This window comes from Phaeoacremonium minimum (genome assembly GCF_000392275.1).
Source record: "Phaeoacremonium minimum UCRPA7 unplaced genomic scaffold PA7_03_scaffold_3, whole genome shotgun sequence".
Taxonomy (NCBI): Eukaryota; Fungi; Ascomycota; class Sordariomycetes; order Togniniales; family Togniniaceae; genus Phaeoacremonium; species Phaeoacremonium minimum.
Window position 1 is genome coordinate 67685 of NW_006920910.1, and position 24741 is coordinate 92425.

Here is a 24741-nt window from a genome sequence, read left to right on the forward strand (position 1 = left end):
GTCACGAGTCCGCCATCTCGACCTCCACAGTCCTCGTCTCTTTCGCCAGATCCTCGACCACGCCGTCCAGCAGACCATTTGCACCATCTACATCCGCAAGCACTTTCTCCACCGCAGCTAGCAGTGTCTCTATCTCCGTGCGCTGTGCCTGGATCTCCTCAAACAGCCGCACGTTGTCCGCCTGCATATTCTGCAACTTTGCGTTGATCTGCGACTGCTGCGACGCTAGATGGGGTGCCAGATGCGCCGCGAGGATATCGTCGGCAGGCAACAGATGCGGCGGCGTGGGCGGCGCCGCCGTGGTCCCCGACTTCTCGTCTTTTCTCCGTCCCGCGTCACTGACCAGACTCTCGAGCTCGTTAAGCTTTGGGACAACATTGCGATTCTGTAGCACGAGATCGAACTCTTTCTGCATATGAAAGACCTCTGATCAGCCCTTGTCGTTTTGCTCAATATCTCAGGCCCGTCCGTGTCCAAGCCAATCCATTACTCACATTGCACAGCTCGCCTAACCGTTCCACCATCTGCTTCTGCACCTGCTTCAGCACGCCGGGCGCCTGCGCCGCGATGGTCGGGTAGCACGCGGCGAAGTTCTCGTAGCTGATCTTGTTGAGCGTATGCGACAGTGCCAGGTTGTACATCTCCTGGAAGCGGGCGGCGCGCGGACCCGGGGTGACTGCGGTGTGGCGCGCCGGCAGGGGCGGGGAGGCCGGCGCGTCTTGCGCGTCTTGCGCGGAAGGTTGTTGCTGCTGCTCTTCGGCAGCCATTTTGTGAATGTGGCCGTATCTCACGACGGCGGATTGGCGGGTGATTATCGTGGGTTGATGTCATGCGAGGAGTTCGCAATGTGCTGTTGAGTGAGCTTGGCAGGGTAGACGCAGTACACCGTAGAGGGGAAGACGCGCAGCGCGTTTTGCGGCGACTTTGTGGCTTGCAACCCCCACATTGCTGATCGTGGGGTACCTTAGATCCAGCCGCCGTGCAGGCCTGCTTGCCAAGCCGATCCTGCATATACTCTAGAAGCCTTGACAAGCTTCCAAATCTTCATCGTGTCTGCCTTTCCTGCCTTCAACGCCGACGTATTATCAAATCAGATGGTCCTTGTTCGATGGATCTCCCGGATTGACAGGACATCGGGCTCCATAGATTTCGAAAAGCGAACGAGTAGCTTGACCTTGGGTGTAGAGTACAGGAACTGCCAGACCAAAGTCGCCTAGAGTCGGTCGCCAAAAGGACTACATGAAGAACACGGGGAGAGGTGTAGATATCTATGTTGCGCAGTTCGCACGTGTCATTTATATATGGCAAGTTACCTATCTTCGACTCCTGGAAAATTGCCCACAAGCGAGTATCCTAAACGATAATGACAGCTGCAGGATGTTTTGCAAATCACATGTGAGGATAATCAAAACCTTGATCTCTTAATTTGCGTGAGGGCGGCTGTCAAGCCAGCCAACAACATGAAGATGCAATGCAAGGTGAGAATGACTTATAGAAAGAATTACCGGAGTTGGTTCATTCGTGGTTAAGAATATCAATCCTGCACTACACTGTCATCATAACCCTTAGCATACACGTATCCGCATTCTAACATCATTGAGAATGCTCGACATCCCTTTTCATCTCTCATACATGCAAGAAGAAGAAAGTCATCAGCAGAAGACTGCGGTCAGATCTCTACGGCCAATCTCCTGGCCAATCTCCCGGCCAAAATGCACCACGCTAAACTATCCTGAACGCCAAGCACAAGGTCCGTCGTGCTGAATGCAATCTCGAGAAGGAAACATAAGGATCACGCTTCTACGTAAAGTCCACGGTTCCAGCTGGTGGAGCATCTCTCCGTTCCAGTCGCCTCCTTCTTCTGCGTTCCGCCGCTGAAGCGGTCGGGTCGAATCGAGCACTCGGCGACGGGCTGGCACCGCTCCAAGTCCCGTGGCTACCAAGACTGGACACGGTGGCCCCCGCCGCCGGAGTAGACCCAGATGGACCAGGCTGTCCTGAGTAATACGCAGAATCCTTCGCTGGTCGCCGGCCGCCGGCGAATGCAGGAGCTGGCGGCGAAAGAGGTGCTAGACGTTCATCATCCGTCACGGCATGCTCTGCAGCCTCCTCCGCACGCCGTTGGCTAGAGTCCCTTCGGTAACGCCGACGGGTGGGAGAGTCTGTGCCTGACAGGCTACTAGCCGAATCGGCACGTCGTCTGCGATCCCTTCTTGCTGCCGCGGCCTCTTCTTCGGTCAATCGTCGCAAGGTGACGTTCCGATCCCTGTCATCATGGACCTTGACCTTTACGCTCACCGGTTGCGAAGGTGTGCGAGATCCTCCACGATCTGTTCGTCGGCGAGCCTCCTCTTCAGCGGCAAGCATACCGGCGGTGGCGGCCGCGGTTGCCGCTGCAGCTTCACCTTCTCTTCGTCGGCGTGATGAGTGTCGTCGATGCGGACGCCCACCAGAAGATGTGTACGCCTCGCTCCCCGACTCGTGGGCGAGGATACCTTGAGGATCGGGAGGCATTGGGGGCATCACCGCTGGTCCGACGTCGTGTCTTGACCGCGATCGAGACCTTGAGTGAGCACCACCAGCTGGTACAGGAATAACTCCCGGTGGCAGTGGTGCGCCTGGAGGATATCCTCCGGCGGGAAGAGGTGGCATGGGTGGTCCACTAAAGGCAGATGTTCCAGGGCGAGGCTCTATGAGAGATGAGCCTTCGCCTTCAGTCACACGGGATATCGATGTCCCTGTCTCCACTCGGCTAGGGACCGGTCTATGGATCCGGCGGCGTGACTCTCTACGTGTCGGCGTGGAGTATCCATCTCCAGTGAATCGAGATCCTCGGTGTCCCGACCGTCTCTCGTCTTCCTCTTCTCTCAACCTGTCATGTTCTCGTTGGTCTCGACGATCTTTCATTCTCTTTGCAAACCAGCCCAAGCCAAGACCCGCAAGTATCCCTTTGCCAACCCCACCGCTCGTCTCGCCGGACTTACCTCCCCTTCTCGAAGGACTGACGTACGAGGAGTAGTCCGATTCATCAACACTATCAATCCTCGAATCGCCCCTACGGTGGGAAGGCCGCGGCGTCATTGGCCTAGCGGCAGGACGCTCAGCTGCACTAATAGCTGCTGCCATCGCCGGTGGGCCACCTGGACCAGGGAGAAGGGGTGTTCTGCGACCATCCCGGTGGAATTCTTCACTCTCTTCGCTCACTTCACTGATGACAGGGTCATGTCGCCTGTGAGATCTTGAACGATGCCGTCTGCTAGGGGTATCGGTCTCGACGGCAGAATACTCTTCATCGTCCCGCCGACGCTGATTTCGCCGACCCATGAAGTTTGAAATTAGAGCGCCTGCACCAAGAGCAGCCCCGGCACCCAGGACCTTATTCATGAATCCGCCACTTTTCCGTGGTCTTTCTGAAAACTTCTCATCTTCAACATAACTCTCAGACCCACGCCTAGACGCAATCACCTCAGGCCCGCGGCTTCGGCTTCGATGACGAGACAGTGCTCTAGATCGACTTTGGCTCCTGTTCCTACTCCGAGATCTGTCGCGGTTTCGCCGGCCTCGAAGGAGAGCAAATGCGCCAGCACCGGCCGCCAAAGGACCCAACCAGCGCATCATGCCACCTCCCGACTTGCGCTCAGTACGCTCCGTGTATTCGGTGCGCCCAGCCTCTGATCTTCCACCGCGAATGACATAGTCGGGTCTGTCCCACGCGCGGTAGTCTAATATGAAGTAGAGGAGCACGAGGAACGCCATCCAGAGGGCGAAGAGAATAAAGGTGAACTTTGGAGAGCCATAAAGAGCTAGACCAAGAGGCACCTGAACGATACCTAGGATGGCGATGGCTCGTCCAGACCATTGGTGGATCATCACTCTCAACGAACGGCCCCTGATGTTCTTCACCAAACGTCCACCTACGACCTGCAGAAGGATCAACGTGTAAATTGCGACGCCAATTCCGTGATGAGGATTGCTCAGACTTCGTTTTGGGCCGACAGCAAAGAAGCCGAGCACGAAAACAACAGTCGATAAACCGACTGCTAGAATTTGGAGGTAGGCATGATATCGTATGGCAAACCCGGGCCGCCTCCTGTAGAAACGGGCCATCATGATGGCTATGGGTACAATGAAGAGGAATGTGATGACGGCAATGACACCGTGCGCCTTGACCAGGCTGTGATACTGGGTGAGTGTTGCAAATCGATTGCCCATGCCTGTGCAGTAAGTCAGCATTGTTAGTCGCAGAGGAGTCGTTGGGAACCGGAGGGGTCGGCATACCATTGTATCGCATAGTCTCAAAATTGAGGCCCACCAGGTTGGGTAGTAGGAAAGTGTTCTTGGTAAAGTCCCATGTTCCATCACCAACATTCATGGTGTCCGAGGAGTAGGACGCCGAGCCTGGCGGCGACAGAGTATCTGCCGGCGCCATCTTGGCGACGGGACTACCCTTTGGGCAGCAGCAGTATAGTGAGGGTCTTCAGGGAGTTTCGATGGAATGCGGGATGATGCTATACGGCACCGACAGACTGGATCGCACTGGAATGGAATGTGTCAAACTTGCAGTGACACACAATGGTATGGTGTTGTCGGGAATGAGACTCGAGCTCGCAGGACGTAAAGTAGCGGTATAAGACGGATGGCGGGGTAGCTCGGACAGCTGATATGGCTGTTTTCTTCTGGAATGCCTGCGTTTGGGGCGTTGTAGAGATATTGAAGCTATCGCAGGATATGACAACAACCAACAAGCAGTAGAAAAGAGAGTGTTACATGTCAAAGACACCTCATCGTGGAGAGGTGACCTTGGGGTGGACCCTTGGATGGGCTGTCAGGTCCTCAGCTCTCCCCGGTCCCAAATTTGTCGCTGAGCCACGCGTTGCGAGGGGTGACGGCTGATCGACCAGCACCTCGCACTAGGTAATAATGGCACCTCACATCCCTGCTTATCGTGCTATAGAAATATTATCACCACGTGATTCTTACTACATCAACTTCCAGGGTTCATCTCAGATGCTTAAACGAGGGTCAATGTTGAGGGCTGCTCGCTTGCGCTGGGTGGATTTTGAGAGTAATAAACCGTGAGGATCAATCAGCCCGTTTTCACATTGTTTATTACAATTGATAGTGTTTATTATCACACTGCTGTTCAAATGCTTTGCTTTGCTTTACTCTTTCGGCACCGAACGTCCAGTCATGCGTTTATAGTCTTACGCTTTGGTCATGGCACAAAATTTCAATACGGAAGTCGTAGGCATGTGTCATAATGCAATCATTTTATGATTCGGCAGGTCATACCACATGGGTAAGCAAACTATCAAAGCTCAGATACATAAGCAACCATCCTAGGTCACAAGGTTCCGTAAGGTCATCTCAATCATCAAGGTCGTTCCCCTTCACGCGAAATATCGAAACACGTACACCTGTTCCGCGACAGATGCGCAAGCAAACTTTTTCCAATGATAAACATCAGTCCCAGCCGTCATATCCTTCGTGGAAAGCACAAGGACCATGCGACAGCGCGAGAGAACTCAGGCGAGAAGTATCTCTCTCAACAAGCAAGAATAGTGAACATAGTGTGCCATGATGGTGATAGTAGACATAGAGGATCCCGGAAAGAGCGACTGCCATTGGTGTGCATAGCTGCAACAGCTCTGGAAGCCGGAAAGTCGAAAAAGCTCTCATCAAGCTGTGGGCCGGTCAGGTTGGCCATGACCAGCGGAGCTCAATGCCTTCTTGTACTCCAGGTCAGCAGTAGCGAGCAGGCGACGCAGATTCTCTCTAGCCAGTTTCCCAGCCTGTGCAGATCCTGTGCCAACAGCCAGATTCATGTAGTCGTGCTTGATCATGTCGCAGACCGCATCGATCTTGGTAAGCATCTTGTCGCGCAAGAAATCACACATTCTACCAAGGCTCTGCTCACAGGTCGAGAGAGCTGCGTGAAACATAGTGCCCTGGTTGTTGTTGACGGAGACCATCATTGCATCCTTGGCGCGCTTATAGCAGCCAACACCTAAGATCGACTGATTAACATACGAAGGGACGTGATTTCTAAATGTTTGTTACCTCTTTGCTCACTGGACTGGTGGTAGATACCACCCATTGCGCCCATGATCACGGGAGTGAACTCGCGGTTTGCTTCCTTCTGAGCACTCAGAACTGAATTCCAGAGACCTGTCATGTCGTTGTTGATGCTCTGCGAGTATGTGGCAATCTGCTCTCCGACCAGATCGAGACATATAGGGGAGGAACCTTTCTGGATCCCCGCACGGTTCGTCACGTTTCGGTGAAATTCATCCAAGGCGGCAGCGACCTCGATCTTATAACGTTCAAGAGCGCTGGGGCAGTTCTTGGTGAATGTTCGTTCCCAATCTGCAGCAATACTTGTCTTCAAGGGTTGAGCGAGCTCTGAAAATTATTCGTTAGTCGACAGTCACCCCCTATTTCCCACCGTGTATGACCCGATTTGCTCACCTTCATTGAAATTTCTAGGGCCGGCGCTGCCACAGAAGACGCCGCTACGATCTTGTTAGCATAAAGGGGACGAGAGGGGAGTGATTCACTTACTTTCGTCTGCAAGTTGCCTTGAAGGTCATCCAAGACATCCCACCTTGATCCTTGGGCGCGGTCCATCCTGAGACAGTTGCCGCAGCTTTGCTCTTTGCGGCACTCTCTGCGTGGAGGAAATGCGCAAATATGTGTTTCGTCAAGGAGTCTCGAAAGTTTGAGTCAGCCTTGTCGACAAGTACATTCAGTTCCTGTAAAAAGTTATTACCATTCCACTATATTGTGAACCCATTCTTTAGCTCTCGTACCTTGTTAAGACGAGCCAACAAAACCTCGATGGCTTTGGTCTCGCTCTTCTTTGCATCATCTGCGAGCTGGAGACTATCCTGGCCCACCATGATCCACATGGACAAGGAGTTGACAAGGCCTCTCACCTCGTTGAGAAAGATCTTGCTCGACTTGACCCGAGCCTCGATAGTGAGCTGCTTGGCATGCTCCACCAGCTGTGGAATTTCGGTGTCGCGTTCGTCTTCATATCCATGCACAGCACCATCCTTTTCAAGCCTTCCCTTCAGCTTGTGGAAGGCACGACTTGAGACACAAAACACGGGCAGTGATCCAGCAACATCATCGTAGTCTCTCTGATCATTGGTGGGATCAAAGTTTTGGTCATCAGCTGCCGCGGCCATCTCTTCATCGACCCTAGAATTTCATCAGTAAAGGGTCTTGCCTTAGGATACATTTTGCTTACTCTCGGATGCCTTGAGCAAATTGGTATTTGATACAGGGCTTGGCATAATCATTGCGTTCACGGATCATGCAAGCAGCGTGCCAACTCTCGATAGCGCGGAGCTCAGCCTTCAATTCACCGATTCTGGCATTCAGAGGCACAATGACGTGCCTTAGCTCCTTCTTCTTGTTCTTCAAGGCGCGTTTCTCCGACTTGAGCTGCTCGAGCTGCTCCTTAGCTTTCTCAATCGTTAAAAAGTGATGAGGCTCGTCATCGTCCTCGCCATCATCAGTGGAAGACGAAAAGCCGTCATCTCCACCTTGACCCATCTGATCATGAGTGCTCCCGCGGGTTTTCTTGCGATTGTTACTGGATGCACCTGACCTCTTGCGCTTCATGGGAGTGCTGACTTTTACAAGAATGCACCCATCGGCGCCTGGGTTTTTGATGCTGTCTTCCAATACATCGATATTCCTGTCAAGCTTCGTCAATGAAGATTTAATATCATCAAACGACTCCATCCGCGGTGTGTACTCGTCATCTCTGATCTGGAGTTCTTTCTGAATCTCATCTTTGCGGGTGAGAGCCTCTTCCATCTGACCCGACAGAGACAGATTGTCGATGGCTTCGGTAACTGAGATGTCATCGGTCTTTGAGCATATGAACGTCACATTGTTGTATGAGCCGTCCATCTGAAGCTGCCTCTTGAAGGAGTCTCCCAGCAGCTGCTGGGATGCCTTGTCGTCGACGGCTCGTGAGATTGGTGCCACGATCCACAGATTTGTGCACTCTTTCATGTAACTGTCAGCGACTGCTGCTCTCGCAGCGTTCGAGTCTTGAATTCCCGGCTAGATCAATCAGTGAATATACTTCTCATAAAGGATTGATTTTGACTCACAAGATCCACAAGAACAAGGCCGGTAGACAGAGCATCAGACTTGACGTAAACTCTCACGACTTTGATCAGCGGCCATAGCTCCATTTGGGCAGGTTTACTACTCTTCTTGTCGCGAAGCTTCTCCTTAGAGTCGACGTACTTCTGTAGCTTTTCGTAGAAGTGCTGCGGTGACTGGTCATTGACTGTCTTGATTGAGTCAAGATACCCAAGAACGGAGGGGTCGTTGGCCAACGCAGTAGGTGTTGACGAAGTGAGAATGTTGTTGGACTTTGCCAGTTGTGGGTATACTGCCATCAATTTGGCCTTGGCCACGACTGCAGCCGGGTCGGCGTGAGAAGATCCCTGGGCAGTATCGTCCTGAGAATCAGAAAGGTCGCCGAACAGAAGGCTCAGTTCCGCCACCCAGTCTTCTTTCGAGATAAACTCGATCTCGGCTCGGTAGGCTTGAGCTGGGTCGTCTGATTTATTGTATGACAGCTCGGTAATCACTGCCGTACAAGCTCGGACGCAATTTGTAGGTATAATGCGTTCCTCGTCGACGACAGCGTTGATGATGGAGCTCTTACCTGAGCCTGTGCTGCCAACAACGCCGACAACAGTGCGCTTTGTCTCGGCATGGTGCTGCATATCGCTGATAGAGTCTATCAGTCTCGCCACCGCAGTGCTGCTATGAGCTCCCTGAAGGGATGTGCGCAAAGAATCAAGCAGTTTGGAAGATATCTTGACGCCAGCTTCCAGTAGGTCAACTGACGTCTGGCTGGAGATGTCTCTCAAGCCCGCAAGACCGACGTCGCCATCGCCAGGGTGATTACCCTGTACACCCGTGGTTTCCATAGTTGTGTTAATTTAGGAGTAATAACGGGGAGGGAAAGTCTCTTGTGAGGAGGTTGCACCGGAGATGATACAATAGAGATGATGAGATGAGGGCAGTAGCGAGTGGTGGTTGATTCTGAAGAAAGCTTGGCTTCACTCGATGTCTCTGAACTGTCTCAGCTGAGAAAGGCGATGAAAGTTGCGAGCAGCTTCTCGATTCGCAAAGCACTGATTTACAAAGTAGTGCTGATTTGAGATAACCTTCAGACTCAGGTAGGCAGAAAGGGGGCAAAAACAACCACTGTGTGTGGTCAGTTGGTAGAATCAGCTGTTGAGGCTGGAAGGTGATGGGCGTAAACAGAGCGTCAGATCATAGGTCAGCTCTGACAGAAGCTCTTGCCTAAAATGTCCTTCTTGAGTACAAGGCAAGAGCGAGAAATAGTATGATCAGAAATTTGAGACAAGGATGAGTCGACACTAGAGTGGTGAAGTAGAGAAGTGTGAGAGGGCGGTTAGAGGTTGTGTACAGTCAAAGAACGTGCGGAAGGTAACAGAAGTTTCCAAATAAAAATGAGAATAGTGCTCAAAGCTTCCTAGGCAGCTGTCTTGGAAACGGAAGTTTCAGAACGACGTTATTTATCACTGGAATCATCAGGCAGCACATACGATAATACTTGTTTACTACCGTATTTGCCGGTCCGTTTCACCCAGTGAAGGCTTTGAATCATAACCGTTCATTTTCAGTGTGTTTCGTTGCTTAATATTTATTGGTAAATTTACATTTGTCAATCGACTATCTCCTGGACTTCTGGATCATCGCAGTGACATATCTGCCGCCGTGGTCTTCCAGCAGTAGTCCGGATACACTTTCCAAAGTGAGTGATGCCACTCCCAATATCCATATCAAATGTAGACATATTATTTCTTCCAACCTCTTCATGATAGTGATATCCTTCGCATGCTCTTCTATATTTCATATCATTGTGAAAACCGTCCACGTTACGTCTCTGAATAAACAGACAAGACACTGCTATAAACCAATTTGCAGAGTTAAAATTGCCCATGGCTGCCATCGCGAGCAAATGGCAGAAGTTGAAAATGATATGATCTGAGGTTTAACAGCTTGCAAGACGTCTGGAAAGAGCCTAAATAGCAGTTGTTCTTGCAATAACCTGCCAGAGCGTGTCAGCAACTGGTTGCTGAAGAAGTTGCTGCATTTTGTGAGTCTTCTCCAGCTGCGATAAGACGAAGATCATAAGTGAATAACGAGTCAATGAGAGAGTTGTATGGCACAGGACAAGAAAAACAATGCAGAAGGAACTGTACGAGGCTTCCAATGAAGCGACAAGCAGATCGGTGCCAACAGAAAGAATCGTCTCAGCTGGCGACATCTTGAAAAGAGGTCTAGGGAATTGCTATAATGTTGCTTTGCAAAGAAGCCAGCTTTTATAGGGCACTCACTTACACTCATTGCACCTTTCCAAAGAGATGGATACCCTGAGTGCCGCATATGAACCATCTGTCTACAAAGGCTATGAAATGTTGCCCCAATAATCTATATTTTTATATGTTCGGGTTCTAGTTTCAGTCTATGTAAGTCAATAGAGCACTGTCGGCCAATTGTTCAGCGCACAACGACCGCAGAATTTATCTGTGCACTATTCGATTCTATGAGCAAGGTTCTACGAGTTGAACCATAGATACCGTTATTACCAAGTAAAGAGCATACAAATATTTCCATTTTGAAGTTATAGAAAAGCTCCAGATTGTGCCCAGGTGTGTAAGAGCTGATGTTGACTGTCTTAGTCAACATCCGTCCTATAGCGCTGTTAGCCGCTCCACCAAAACGCTTCCTATGCAGTAGACAGGGCACCCCACGTACGTCTTCCTTCACTAAATTCTTCCCGCAACATCCACCACATCCAACGCCAGCATGCCGCGCGAAATCCCCCAAGAAGAAGAAGAAGACTACGCTTCCTCCGAGGACTCGGATTTCGCGCCTGATGAGGCCGCCGAGCGCGAACAGTCGGAGGCTTCTGAAGATGAAGAGGGCGCCGCCGAGAAGCCCGCGCCATCGGCGAAGAGGAAACGCGCTGCGGGCGATGACGAGGCAGAGGACGCCGGCTTCGAGAACTCCGGCGATGAGGCCATCATAGAAAAAGGCAAGAAGCGGCGGAAGAAGGGCAAAGCGGCCGAACGCGACGATGACGAGGGCGGGGAAGGCGGCTTGATTAAGACGCGCAGCATGCGCGCCGCTGCGTATGTCGCATTCTTTCAATAGCAGTGGGAGACTGGTTACTGACAGTCTGTCTTTAGAAAGGAGGAGAAGAAAGCGCGAGTAGTGAGCGGGCCGGTTACAGTCGATGTCGACGCGCTGTGGGCGCAGATGACTGCCGGCCCAGCAGTCCCTTCGACGACAGCCGGGCAAGAGAAGGCGGATGGCCAGGCCACTGCAGATGGCGAATCGGCAACGAAAGACCTCCCAGACACCGACCATGACAGACAGAATGGCGAGACAAGCAAGGACAAAGAGTCGGCCGAGATGATCAAGATCAAACGCACGTATAACTTCGCAGGCAAGGTGCACACAGAAGAAAAGATGGTTGCGCGGGACTCGGCAGAGGCAAAGCTTTATCTGGCTTCTCTAGGCGAAAATGTCGATCCTGAAGCGGATGATGCGCCGCAGAGGCGGATGCCGAAGAAGGCTTTCAGATCGGCATTTGAGCCCATCATAGACCAGCTGAACCAACGAACGGACCTGAACTTGGGCATGACTGTCAGGCTGAAGGCACGAGAGATGGCAAAGGAAGCGAAGAAGCTCAACGTGGTGGAGAAGAGCAAGATGGACTGGGCCGGCTTCGTGGACAAGGAGGGCATCAAGGACGAGTTGGCGCTGGCGGGCAAGTCAAAGGACTCGTATACGGCGCGCCAGGACTTCTTGGCTCGAAGCGAAGCAAGGAGAGAAGAGGATGCAAGAAGGGCCAGACTGGCTGGCAAAGTGTAAGATCATGGCTTTGCGCCTTGTATCAGTATTTCACGTTCCAAGTGGCGTTAAAAAAAGGCAATGGCTTAAGAGGACCCCAAGATACCCAAATATAACACAGATCATGTCCAGCAACCGCTTCCTCGGATTTTCCAATTATAGATTGATGTTCAAACATGCCCAGACTCATAACTTAGATCCAGCCTTTGGAGGCAGCAATGTAACATCCTGGTAAGGGAGGCCCAAAAATTCGTACACAAAATGAAATCTGGACAAAGTGTTAGCAGAGCCCGCCGAATGCGAACAACGATTCATACCTGTCACTTCCGAAGAATGGCTCGCCTTCCCCCTTGCTGTTCGTTACCCATATCCACGGTGCACCAAACGCGCCTCTATCCAAGGCTTCTTGTGTAGCTTTCTTGAGATTGTCTTTAGCTTCTTGCGACGATGCGGCTTCTACTATCTTCTTGACGTCTTCAGATGAGAAGACGGGCTTGCTAGTATCACCAGTGCCCTTGCCCCTGAAGCCGGTAGGCACTTCTGACAGACACTTGATGAACACGGGAGGCTGTGTGAGATTCAAGTTCGGCGGAGTCCAGAAGCAATGATAAAGATAGCCGAATACTGCCTCAAAGATGTCATTGGGATAGTTCCGCTTGATATAATGCAATGCTCGGAGTGGCTGCCCTGCTTTAGCATGGTCAGGAGGTATGATGACATCAAGGGGCTTACAAGGACAGTGTGGCTCATTGAGAACAGGTCGTCAGGGAACCCGAGGTCTGTCACTCCGGCCCTTTTGGCTGATCTTTGGCCATCATAAGTGCCATACTTTGCCTTCGCAGGCAGCATCCATGGTGGTTTATTTCCTTCGATGAGTTAGCTCATGAACGATCTCAATAAATCTTGCGGCGAGCAAGCTCACCAGAGCCGGCGTTGATTGCGCCCAAGAGGACAGGATGGAATCTGGTAGTTGTTTAGTATTAGGACCGGAAGATTGAGCCTGATACACAAACTTACTCTACTTTCACAGAGTGTGCATTCAGTAAATGTTCATTGTCAAGCAATTGAGTGAAGGCAAGGTAGCCGTAGAAAGATGCTGTAAATTGGTGGTTAGCAGCTTGCCCACCACAAAATCACAAGCGAATCAGGTACTCAACCTACCAAGATCAATGTAGCAATCAATTCGGCCGCCCATCTCGACTCCTGTATCCAGCTCTCAATTATAAATGAAGCTGTGTGACGTGATTACGAACAGGTATGATGACAAGTGTCTGGTCCATGAAATATCTAACTGTTGTTATCTCTTGATGATTACGGTAAGCTTGCCAAATGTGTTGTTGACTGTAGGTTGTCAATTAGCCTCGGCATCTGGACAGCAGCTAAGACACCCACTGACATCTAGCTCCTATGTAGTACAGCTAAAATGCGCTACCCCACACATCCCGAGGAACTTACAGATCACTAATCCAACCCCATACTTCGGCGAACGAGCTGAGACGGTATCATGGGACAGTCTATGTAATAAGCTGGCCGGCGTAGGATCTGTTTTCAAATGTTAATCGTGCTTTTTCAATGTGAAGATTAGAGGAGCGAGATGGCTGCACCAAAGAAGGTAGCTCTTGTCGTCGGAGCATCGAGAGGCATTGGTCGTCAGATCGCAATCGACCTTGCAAAGAGCGATTACAGAGGTATGAGAACTCAGAGTACCAATCCCGCATGATACGCATGTGCTAAAGTCGCAAAGTGGTCGTGGCTGCAAAGTCCACCAGCGATGCAGACAAGACAACGCCCTTTCCCCCTGACCCAAACTCCTCCAAATCCACAATAAGCACAGTGGAAAGGGAGATCAAAGACGCGGGTGGAGATGCTACGGCTATTGCCGTAGACACCAGGGACTTTGCCAGCGTCCAGCAGCTCATTGACAAGACCATCGAGGCAAGCTGTCCCGTCCCTCTTTCATAAAGCCACAAGCTAACAAGCAACTCTAGAAGTACGGCCGGCTTGATGTTGTCGTCTACAACTCCGGTGCCATTTGGTGGGCGTCAGTGGAGGATACACCCATGAAGCGCTTCCAGCTCATGCAGCGCGTAAATATAGAAGGGCTGTACGGAACCGTACAGGCGGCACTTCCACGTCTGAAGAAAGAAAAGACGGGCCGGATCATTGTAGTCAGTCCGCCCATCTACAGCCGTTTCTTCCGGGGCAAGACCGCCTACGCTATGGGCAAGGTTGGTATGAGCGTTTTGACCAAGGGCTTGGCCATGGACTTTGAGAGGCAGGGCCTCAAGAACATGGCCATCACGAGCATTTGGCCGGCTGTGGTACGTATCTCAACTCAGTATACTTGAATCAAGGTACCAACACATTTTCTCAGGCCATCGAGTCGGCAGCTACGGGGCAGTTCACCAGCAAGAACCCTGATGAGGCAAGAGACTTGCGAAAAGCCACAATATTCTCTGATGCTATTCTTGAAATGCTGAAAGCGCCTGCTTCGGTCGTCAATGGGAAGCTCGAGCTGGACGAAGACTTCCTCAGAGAGCACGCTGGTGTTACGGACTTTTCAAAGTACTCGGTCATTCCGGGATCTTCTCCACGACGGATAATGCCGGCGGAACTGCCAGACCTGACTGTAAAAGAGCAGGATGATGAAGGCAAGCGATATGAGAGTTCTCAAAAGGGCCCCAAGCTCTGAAGAAGGAAGCCAACGTCCTGGTCCTCTGTCGCTAGCTCATTCTACGGATTAGGCTTTTGATTAGACTTGGTATACTCGAAAAGCAGTGCTCTGGACGATGTAATAATGATAAGACTTCGTAAGAGTAGATGTAATGTACGATTTTCTGCTTTTCAATAGCACGCTGAACCTAGCGAAGAGTCTGGATGGAGGAAACCGACAAGGTTGTCAAGCATAGTTTCGCGGTGGTTACTACGGCCGTACGATAGGTTGATCAGATGACCTTAAGATGTGCCAAAGGTTATCGTGGATGTAGCACCTGATAGGGATGCCCAGGTTTCGGCCTCTTACAGTATTGGATGTTGCCTATTTACGCTCACTCCGTGGCAACAGCAATGCACAATCAGAAAATAGTAAGCCAAGCCGACGAAATCCCAGCAGCTCTCTTATGTCATAAAGTATATTACACGCTGGCTGCAACCATGGACGCATGAGAGAAGGCACATGGGTGTTCATGATGATCTAAAATATCACAAGGATAGTACAAATTTTTGGTAGCACGGACAGCCTTGGCCGACACCCAAGATCATCACCTGTATCCGTACTGTCCAGCATATGCAAAGTCGCGCTCCTCCTGGCTGGATTGGGCAAAGCCCTGCATCGCCTCGATATCCGCCATCGTCTCATTAAAGACCTTGATCAACTCTCCGAGAACCTTCATGCGGTTCCACTCACCCCTGGTATTCCAAATTTCATCCATCAGCTCACGGTTGATCTGTTCTAGTTGCTCGATCGTGCAGCCTGAGGTCCGCTCCGTCAAGTCGTTGAGGAAGTTCTGGACCTGTCCATCGTTCAGGACAACGAGGTGCTGGCTCGATGCCGACGATTCGCCCGACTGACGGATTGACGACGAATTCTCCGACACGGGATCATTCAATATGTTGGCCATGCTTGGTGCCTGTGACTTAGAAGCTCTTCTCTCCCCAGGAGCTTGCGATGAAGTCGGGCTGGTCTGACCACTACGTCCGGCTAGGTTCGGCTGTATATCTCCATGGAGTATACCATGCGCCTGTGAGTGCAACCAGTTACCGGAATCCGACTGGCTTGGGCCTGAGATGTCCATTGGTAACGTGTCGGGTAGCTGCGAATTACCATGCTCAACGCCATCGCTGTGGAATCCATTCGTGGCTTGCGTGCTCCAGTGCCCCGATGATGGGTTTGTAGAAGGATCTGAGGTCTTCGTTGTCGAAGCTTCATTGATCACTGCAGAGGGAGACACTCCAGGGGGAAGAGAGGTGAGCGCAGACACTTGGGAAATCTGAGTCGCGCCACCCATGGTCGCTTTGGCCGAATCAGTGGGTTTGTTCCAATGAGGTGGCCGCATCTGCGAGTTGGGCTGTGTGTCACCATCACCATTAGTCTCTTCTCCAGTGGGCCTTGACGGAACAGAGGTTCCATTGCTGAGATGATTTGAATCCGGTCCATTACCGTTCGAAAGAGGACTCATGACCTGGAACCGAGCTGCCGTGTTGACAGTCGGGACTGGCGCACCAACTCTGATAGGACCAACTTGGGAGTCGCTGTCCTGGCCGGTGCCAAGGTCCGATTGCACAATATCAACAATTGACTGCAAAGCAGACTTCTTCTTCGCTTTCTCTGCAGCTCTCTGAGCGCGTTCCTTCTGTCTCTCGAATAAGGCGTCCCAGATAGCGGCACCGCCTAGGTCATTTTCGACCTGCGCAATATCAACGTCCACATTGCTGATGAGCTCGTTGGCCTTGATAATGCGTTCTCGGTCGCCAGTGTTCTTGGCATCGTTCACCATTGCCTTGATATCCTTGTAGAAGTCCATTGGTCGGGCGTAGTAACCATTCGATAATCGCTCCTCGATAGTGACAATTTCTAGATTGTAGTAAAACTTGCCTGAAGCTGTTTCTCGCAGACCTTCGATTCCGTCTTTGTCTTTCGCAATCTCAAACGGACGAAGCTGGTTCTCCATGAGATCGGGTCGGACAAAGTTGGGATCCGCTTCATCAAACAGGTATTTGATCTGCTGATAGGGGATGACTGGTTGCCTAAAGGACCTGTACTTCCTCTTGATTTGATCCATGATGGGCTGCAGCCGCACCTTGAGGACATTTAACATTTGTCGATCTTTCTTGAGTTCAGCCTTAAGCTCGGCCTTGGACCGTGGCTTGGGTGGTGGGGGAGGCGCAATTGGCAGCTCTTCAAGCACTCTCTTCTTACGATGCGAAGGGTCTGGGAATTCGGCCGGGGTTTTCCTGATATGGGTGACGATATTGGTGAAGTATTCCAGACGGTTTTCCTGAAGCAAGGTCAGTTGGGACAGCCATGGGTGCACTGGAAAAGGATTCTTACTCTATTCGGACGGTTAATCTCTGTCCGGTTCTTCTTGGAGAAACCAAAGAAGTCCTTCACAACTTCTTGAGGAATGTCCTTTGCCTCGCATTCAGCAGTAGCAAGAAGCAGTACTGCATCAGTCGGCGGGATGGACCTGAGCATGGTGATGAAAGCAGTCACAGCAATACTTCCGACAGTCGCGCACCAAGCATCAATGTTGGGTATGTAGATGACGCTTGGTTTATGGCGCTTGACTTCTGTAAATAGACTTACAATGGCTTGTTCAAGAGGCTGTTAATTGTTAGCGATTGGTTTGCCATTGCAGGTTCCAAGCACTTACACGGCCATCTGAGAGCAAAATGGGCAAATCAAAATTTTGTACATGGACACCTTCGAGATGGTGAAGAATGGCGGAAGATAGGTATCCTTGTCCCATACCTGGCAAGCCGGTAATCAGCAGCCGTGGGCGGAAAACTCGAGCTCGTTCGAAGTCTTGTTGCATATTTTCTCGACCAAAGCCATGATCAGCATCGTCATGTGGCTCAAACATAGCTTCTTCAAGAGCAGTGATCTTCTTCTTGCGTGGGAGGACATCCTTCAAGATTTTCTCGATCGAGGAAAATTGGCTCCGCAAGAGTGGCTCGATAGGCTTCGGCAATGGTGCTGCACCTGAACCAGCCGAGCGTTCAGAAGACGGCACCATCTTCTTGATTGATATCATGAAATCTGTTGCATGAACAGTGATTTTGTCGGGGTTCACGATGAGCTTTTCTTTCGACGAGTAGATCTGGGGATAAGTTCTCTGGATTGCATTGAGTGCAGCCTCCGTGCAGAGAGCTCGAAGATCAGCACCTCCATAGCCCTTGGTATTCTCAGCAAGTCCGGTCTTGAACGAATCGGACAGACCCCACCCCTTGGTGTGGATGTCCAGGATGGAGCGACGGCCTTCAACGTCTGGAAGGGGGAAGTAGAACTCTCGGTCAAAACGACCAGGTCTCCGGAGCGCAGGATCAATGTTGTCAGGACGATTGGTTGCGCCAATGACTATGACTTGTCCTCGACCATCCATGCCATCCATTAAGGCAAGAAGGGTCGAGACAATTGATGCGTGGATCTGTTCTTGCTTACTAGACCGAACAGGAGCCAATCCATCAATTTCGTCGAAGAATATGATACTTGGTTGTGTCTTTCTGGCCTCCTCGAAGAGAAGTCGAAGTTGCTTCTCAGCTTCACCAACCCACTTGCTAAGTGCATCAGCACCCTTGCGCATGTAGAAGGTGATCTTACGCCCGCCAGCACCAATGGAATTTGAAAGAGCTCGGGCAAGCAAAGTCTTACCCGTTCCTGGAGGACCATGGAACAGAACGCCTCGAGGCGGTGTGACATGGAACTTAGCAAATAGCTCCGGATAGAGTAGAGGGAGTTGAACCATCTCCTTCAGTTGGTCAATATGACCTTGAAGACCGCCGACCTGGCTGAAGTCAACACTCATGTCGACTCCAAGTGGGTCTGCGTCTGCAAAGGCTTTTTGGTTCTTAATCTTGCCAACGTTCGGAGTGGCTCCAGCTCCAGTGATGGCCTCCAAGTTGAAAGGCTGCCCAGCGACTGGGAACGCACCAGGGGCTGTGCCAGCCGTTGGAGTCATGCCTAGAGTGCCTCCAAGACCGGCAGGACCCGGCCTAGGTCCCATTTCATCATCACTGCTATCAGACTCAACACCACCTGTCGCACCAGTACCCCAAGGCCCCCCAAGGATCGAGCCAAATCGTTCGGTTCCGCCAAAGGGGCCAAAGGTTGAGACAAGTGGTCGTTCCCAAGCTGTGTTGCCTCCGTTACGGCCCTTGCGGCGAGCAGGGGTGGCTGCAGGTTCATCATCGTCATCATCTTGCTCCACAACAAGCTGGTCTAGAGGCTTGATTGTGTAGTCAACAGGTGCAGTCCGTCTCCGTTTCGAAAGAGGCTCTTCGTAGACAATAGACGGCGACCGACGACGGCGTGCGCGAGAGCGCGAACTTCGTCGAAGCTCCTCTAACTCCTCGGCCATTTCATCTTTGTCTAACTCGATCTCCTCCTCGCCAGAATCTTCGCCGCGTCGCCTTTTCGTTCCCCGAAGCTTGGCTTGAGTTGCGCGACCGCGTCGAGGCTGGGGACTGGAATACTCGTCGTCGTCATCGTTGTTCTCAACACCCTTTTCAGAAGCCTCTCCATCTCCCGACTCATCACCCGGCTCAAAATCGCTACTAGGCTCTTGAGTACTCTTTTTCTGTTGACGTCCAGATCTGCGTGTGAGTCGTCGTGTCTTCGGGCCGCCGTTCTCAGATTCGTCATCTGCCTCCTCAACCTCAGCAGGAGCAGCGAAGCTTCCCCGTGTTCGTGTCGAACGACGCGTGATCGGGGCATCATCATCGTCCTCCTCCTCTTCGGCGGGTGCATTTTGCTGCAATTCATCTGCCTCAGCATCCTCCATTTCCACATCTTCATTCTCAGCTACGTCGCCCTCAACGACCTCTTCTTGAGCTACGTCCTCGGGCTCTACATTTTCTTCATTCTCGGCTTTGAGGACTTCAGCCGCGTCAGCCTGAGCACTGCTTTCTTGCGTCGCCTCTTCAATCGGAGTAGCAGCAGGCTTTTTCAAGCCTTTGCCGCCACGCGTGGCCCTAGCTGCACGTGCTGCCGCCTCCGGGCTCATGCTCTTGGAAGATCTAGCTGGCTGCGCATGTCTGCCACTCGTAGTGAGTTCGACGAGATCCTCCTCAGCTTCTTCGGTTCGCAGGCGTGTCATGCGACGTGTTGGGTTTGACGTGGGTGCCGGCTCCTTACCACCGCGTTTGGGACGCAGATTCTGAGGCTTTGTCTTCAGAATGATAATCTTGCTAGGACGCTGTGTCGACTTCTTCGGCAGATCTTCCAGATCATCGGCACCAGCATCAGAATCTTCAACTACGCTGTCATCACTGCTCTCCTTATAATTCTGGTGCTGAGCTGCAGCTTTCCTTGTTCTGCGACCTGCAGCATTTACAGGCGCATCCTCGTCCTCGTCCTCTTCCTCTTCCTCTTCGAAGGAGTCTTCCTGTTCACTATCGGAAAGTTCCTCGTCGTCATCAATATCAGACCCGTTATATCTTGCGTGTCTTCTGCGGGAGCTGGAGCTCTTGCTCTTGAATCCGCTGGATTTCTTTTTGGAGGAGCGCCGAGGTCTGGCTTCGGATGGGTCGAAGTTCTCGTCCTCAGAATCAGACTTGTTTGGATCGAAGTCCAAGATATCCCTCTTGCGCTTGACTGGCATTGTCGCGGTTGCACTTGATAGAGCTTGTGATGATGTCTTATGATGGGTGCAAGTTTCAGTCGTACATCAATTACTATGGATGGGCATGAGAACGGATCGCTAGCGACACAGTCGACAGGCGCAGAGGCAAGCTGTTGCTAATACAATGGTGTGTTAGCTATTGTGCTCGGGGTGAATGAATGCGTCGCAGAAAAAGGACCCAAAGGCGAATCTAAAGGGCTATGATGATGCGTCATATCAAGTTTAGGGCTGCGCTCACATTGTCTTCTGACGGCTGATGCGGTTGACGATGGCCAAGGTGGGTGTATTTGACGGGGGGCCCAGATGATTCCTAGATGGGGGAGAGCAAGGGTGGTCCAGCGAGAGACCAAAAAGTGGTGCCCCGATATTGACTCGTGCAATGAAAATGTCAAGTCGATGAGCCGAAGTGCTTTGTCGATGAAGCACCCGACTTTTTCGACAACCTTGACGAAGGCCGACGGATACTTGTTTGCGCGGACTGACAGTTTTGGGGGGAAAATCTGGGTGAAGGGCAAAACGTTCCGAAGGGGAGAGAGCAGAGAGTGTCAGCGGGCGCGTCCTTTCGCGGTGCGAGCCCACGGAAAAGTGGACTCAATGCACGTGCTCAACCAATCACGACGGCGGATCTAGCGATGGTCCGAGCTTCCCAGGCAGCACAACAGCTTGCAACTCCAAAAAATGAATCATCTTGGAAAACAATGACAATGGGTCGCGACACCCAAACACTTGTGAGGGTCATACATGTTCATCAACTGAAGTTGTCTACAATTGCTCTAATTGATGTCATATTACACTGCATGCATCTCATATATATGAAAAAGACCAATTGTGGTGTGTTATCGAGAAATGCCAGAGTCGCAGGTGCTATCACCAAAAGACAAACAGATTACTGAAAAGGGAAATGTGTAAAGCATCAATCTTGAAATTTCGTCATCTGCGTTCAAGGGGACCAGCTTCTCGGGACTCCACGTGGCGTGGTGCGGCTCAAGTGCGCGATGCGGGATGGAAGGCGGGAGGCGGGGAGGACAAAAGATCGGCCCCTTGGACTTGGACCAGCCCGGCCGACAGGTTCGGGGTCCAAAAAGGGAAACTGGATTGCACTGGCATGGCATTGCATTACATTTCACCTGGTTGGTCTGTGCCAGCAAGCAGTCTGGCGACATAGCCCGGGCAAGCAGGATGAAAAACGACGGTAAGCATGCTCCGACAAGCTTCCGTCGTCAACCCACCCGGTGACAGCCCCGTTGGCTCCGTTCTGTGCTCAATAGGTCTGCTAGAAATGTTTTCTTTGCAGTAGCTCTTAGGGTTCTGGCAAGATCCGATTATTTAGGTTGCTCTTTTGAAGACTGCTTGTAATTTTGCAACCTTCTTTTTGGTGTTGCAGATCTATAGTGTGGTCGGTACCTTTGGCAGCGTCTGATATCTGAGTCTTACTCAAACACCTAAGCTGGTGAGCAGGCCCAGCTCAACCCCCGCTTACACCACACATGCACTCCACTATTGTATGTCCTGATTCATCATGGTCTCGTCTCGTAAAATTCCATATGCCTACCTACCTCGTCTCTGTAATCTCATCTTTGGAAATACAAGTGGTAGTGCAAGCTTCGCCATGTGGTCTGTCCGCTCAGCCGACTTGGATATCCTCGTACGGGCTCCGATCTCCGACAGATACTGATTAAGCTGTTTCTGCTCCAGCTTCAAATCCTCCTTGAGATCCCATGTGTTCAGATCGAAGCTATCGAGAATGAGGGCAAAGGCGCAGCAGTGTGTCATTAGCAGGTCGATGTGGAACTTACGCATGACACCGTTCTCCGAGAACTTCCTGCGTATGTTCTCGATCACAACCTCGGGAGCAGGGGACAGCTCCTGCCTGAGTTTGTCCCTCTTTAGGATCTCCCTTGTCCCTCGCTCCCTACCTTGCTTCGTAGTTATCCAGAAGATCACGAGGAACAGCAGGTACCTCAAAACCCTCAGTCTCTGCACCGCATTGTCGTCCGTTCCTACTCTATTGATACGGTGTGCGACAAAGCGGGAGCGGACCTGTACCCCCTCGGCGTTCTTGATCGCCTCTTGCCAGTCTCTGACAGGGATGGCTTTCAACACTTCCTCGCCGATGATCTCCTCAGGGACGTAGACATCTTGGATCTCGTCTGCGTCGAAGTTGCCCTTGGGAATAGGTTTGGCAGCATCAACCACAGCTTGCAGCGCTTCCCTCGTCGGCACGCTTATTGTCGACTCTTTAATGGTCTCCATTAACGCGAGGTCTGCGGCTCCGAGCTTCTGCGGCGCAGGCTCGCTGCCGTCCGCGTTCCGTCTTGGTGCAATGGCGTTCTCCGTAATGGCCGCGATAGCCTTCTTCGCCTTCTTCGTACCGAAAGCCTGGCCGAGATCATTCCGCAAGTCGGTCGTGGTCTAGTGAAGCTTGTTAGAAACGTCGTTGACGATGGCCGTGCGAGCGATAGCTTCCTTACACTTGTAGCAGTCTTCTGTACCATCTCCTCTTCCGTAGCTTGCTTGGCTCGCACCACTCCCCGTATCACCATCTTCTTGGCCTCCACGACCTGCATCTTGCCAGTCTTTGGGTCGAATACGCCAATGTAGTGTTTTAGCAGGGCATCGGCACCTTTGCCCTCCCTTGCTGTGTAGTCCACCGTCGTGTGCGCTGACGAATGCAGCAGCATCTCACTGGGCGTAGCTGGTTCATTTTTTCGCTGTTTCGAGGGTTTTCGAGCTTTACTGTAGGAGTTGAAAGCGAGAGAATCGGGCAGACATAGTCCAGGAGAGGTTGCTGTCCATGTTTTAGCTCTTTGTTGACCGTAAATTCCAGAACTGGGAAAATTAACTTACCTATTATCGGGGGAGCGAACTGTGGTTTAACGATCGAGGAGATCTTGAACGAGGTAGGCTGCGGGCCTGCGGTGTCCCTAGACGTCTTCTTCTTCTTCTTCTTACTGAGTACCGAAGCGTCATCTGTGCGCCTGCGCTTCTTCGTGCTGTGTTCTGTCATGATTGCGGGACGAGTCTTCGCAATCACTTCATGGTTTGGCAGATGTCAACCTCGAAGTTGAGGCTTGGAGGCGGGTGTTCTGGGCCGCCCAAAATTTATTTTTTGGCCGGCATAGACCGACCACCCTAGCGAGTTTTTTGCCGTCCACCCACCCACACCAAGAATCTGCAGGCGGTCAAACCCCACCTCGAATGTTAAGAGCTTTGATTGCGGCCATGAGCTTTGAGCAGCCATTCATTGCATGTGTATAATGGCCTGGTCTCAATCGTACTAATTGTCTGTCGCGAGAAGGCAGATACGAGACATCTGGATCTCAATGTCAAGCCATTGAACATTCCGAACAGTAGTTAACCTCGTCATAGCCAGCAACACGGTGATATAAAGCGAATCTTCTGCACTACATGCAGTTACGTCACAATTGGAAGCATCACAGCGGGCAAGGGAAAATAACATGTCAGAAGCGAACTGCCGTTCATTTGTCATGTGTGATGCTAAGCTCCGTTTCTACCACATTCGGTGACCAGTTGGCTTCCAATGCCGTCCTGCAAACACAGTCCAGGTGGTCTCAACCTCGAACTTGTCGAGACAGCTCCCACTCCAATACGGCTCCATCAAATTGCCTGACTTGCGCGTCCTCAGAATTCCTAGCTTCACTTCCACTAAAACTTGGGTCCGGGAACCTCTAGAGATCCGATCCTTCCCAAACGAGGCAAGCGGTAGGTAATGCCGACAACACTGATGCGAGAGATTGCACTAGTCGGGTCTGGTGATTGCCATGATGGCGGCCAGCTTAGATGCTAGAGCTGATTGAGGTTGAGTGCTGGCGAAGTGTTTATTTGCTACAAACAGATTGTGGTCAGCTGGGATCTCGACTATGGCAATCAGGAGCATTAAACTTACGATCTAGCTCTCATCTTTCTTCTCTTGCGCTTAAGGCGGCGAACCCGCTTCTTTCTCCATTTGGCTCTCATCTTGAACGACTGCAGCAGCGTGGGGTTAGCTTCAAGAGCTCAATATAGCAGGACACGCGACATGGCGAGAACAACATGATGAAGGAAGTGCCGTAACAATCGATAATGCAAAAAACGTGCTATACAATTGATTCGGGGTAAACTGCCGGGAAGGGTGATGCGCTTACCTGTTCGTGGACGAGAAGTTGCTTGGTTGAGAGTTGAGATGTTGTGTGCAAGTTTTCACAGCAAGGCCCAAGGTTTTTGTAAGGCCGTGGGAGGAGGGCTAGGTCACCTGACGAGTTATGGAGCGTACCCCGCAGCCAACATCCAATCAGAAGCCATTTACGCCTTTTATTATGGGACCAGACATCCCATTGTGTCGACCCAAACGTCATCCACTGGAGCTCCAGGGCATTTTGGAGCTGATAGACTTTGCAGCCACCGCAGTGTAAGGCGACGGCTCGAAAGCTTACAGGCGCGAAGGGTTCTCTTCCCAGAGCTTTAGCGCTGCTCCAGT

At 51.5% G+C, this 24741-nt stretch overlaps 7 protein-coding genes across 7 annotated transcripts; 2 read left to right on the forward strand and 5 right to left on the reverse strand.

The window, feature by feature from the left end:
- Position 1: 1 nt before the first annotated feature.
- Positions 2 to 767, reverse strand: UCRPA7_23 (putative mind kinetochore complex component protein; the record flags this gene model as incomplete). The annotated part of the gene is made up of 2 exons (XM_007912621.1): positions 2 to 409; positions 495 to 767. The coding sequence occupies 2 exons, from the start codon at positions 765 to 767 to the stop codon at positions 2 to 4; spliced, it is 681 nt and encodes a 226-aa protein (XP_007910812.1).
- A 2694-nt stretch (positions 768 to 3461) lies between these two features.
- Positions 3462 to 4429, reverse strand: UCRPA7_24 (putative cytochrome b561 ferric reductase transmembrane protein; the record flags this gene model as incomplete). Its single annotated transcript, XM_007912622.1, has 3 exons — positions 3462 to 3529; positions 3603 to 4214; positions 4279 to 4429. 3 exons carry the CDS (start codon positions 4427 to 4429, stop codon positions 3462 to 3464), a joined length of 831 nt encoding a protein of 276 aa, XP_007910813.1.
- Positions 4430 to 5678: 1249 nt separating this feature from the next.
- Positions 5679 to 8963, reverse strand: UCRPA7_25 (putative tat pathway signal sequence protein; the record flags this gene model as incomplete). The annotated part of the gene is made up of 8 exons (XM_007912623.1): positions 5679 to 6007; positions 6073 to 6402; positions 6469 to 6512; positions 6562 to 6752; positions 6810 to 7203; positions 7253 to 8079; positions 8130 to 8587; positions 8696 to 8963. The coding sequence occupies 8 exons, from the start codon at positions 8961 to 8963 to the stop codon at positions 5679 to 5681; spliced, it is 2841 nt and encodes a 946-aa protein (XP_007910814.1).
- Positions 8964 to 10875: 1912 nt separating this feature from the next.
- Positions 10876 to 11946, forward strand: UCRPA7_26 (putative swr1-complex protein 5 protein; the record flags this gene model as incomplete). The annotated part of the gene is made up of 2 exons (XM_007912624.1): positions 10876 to 11201; positions 11259 to 11946. The coding sequence occupies 2 exons, from the start codon at positions 10876 to 10878 to the stop codon at positions 11944 to 11946; spliced, it is 1014 nt and encodes a 337-aa protein (XP_007910815.1).
- A 1573-nt stretch (positions 11947 to 13519) lies between these two features.
- Positions 13520 to 14617, forward strand: UCRPA7_27 (putative short chain dehydrogenase protein; the record flags this gene model as incomplete). Its single annotated transcript, XM_007912625.1, has 4 exons — positions 13520 to 13613; positions 13670 to 13830; positions 13914 to 14246; positions 14300 to 14617. The coding sequence occupies 4 exons, from the start codon at positions 13520 to 13522 to the stop codon at positions 14615 to 14617; spliced, it is 906 nt and encodes a 301-aa protein (XP_007910816.1).
- A 568-nt stretch (positions 14618 to 15185) lies between these two features.
- On the reverse strand, positions 15186 to 20243 carry UCRPA7_28 (putative atpase family aaa domain-containing protein 2 protein; the record flags this gene model as incomplete). The annotated part of the gene is made up of 6 exons (XM_007912626.1): positions 15186 to 15546; positions 15659 to 15665; positions 16085 to 16922; positions 16976 to 17248; positions 17298 to 17305; positions 17396 to 20243. The coding sequence occupies 6 exons, from the start codon at positions 20241 to 20243 to the stop codon at positions 15186 to 15188; spliced, it is 4335 nt and encodes a 1444-aa protein (XP_007910817.1).
- A 1569-nt stretch (positions 20244 to 21812) lies between these two features.
- On the reverse strand, positions 21813 to 23271 carry UCRPA7_29 (putative a49-like rna polymerase i associated factor protein; the record flags this gene model as incomplete). The annotated part of the gene is made up of 3 exons (XM_007912627.1): positions 21813 to 22676; positions 22736 to 22926; positions 23112 to 23271. The coding sequence occupies 3 exons, from the start codon at positions 23269 to 23271 to the stop codon at positions 21813 to 21815; spliced, it is 1215 nt and encodes a 404-aa protein (XP_007910818.1).
- Between the last annotated feature and the right edge of the window lie 1470 nt (positions 23272 to 24741).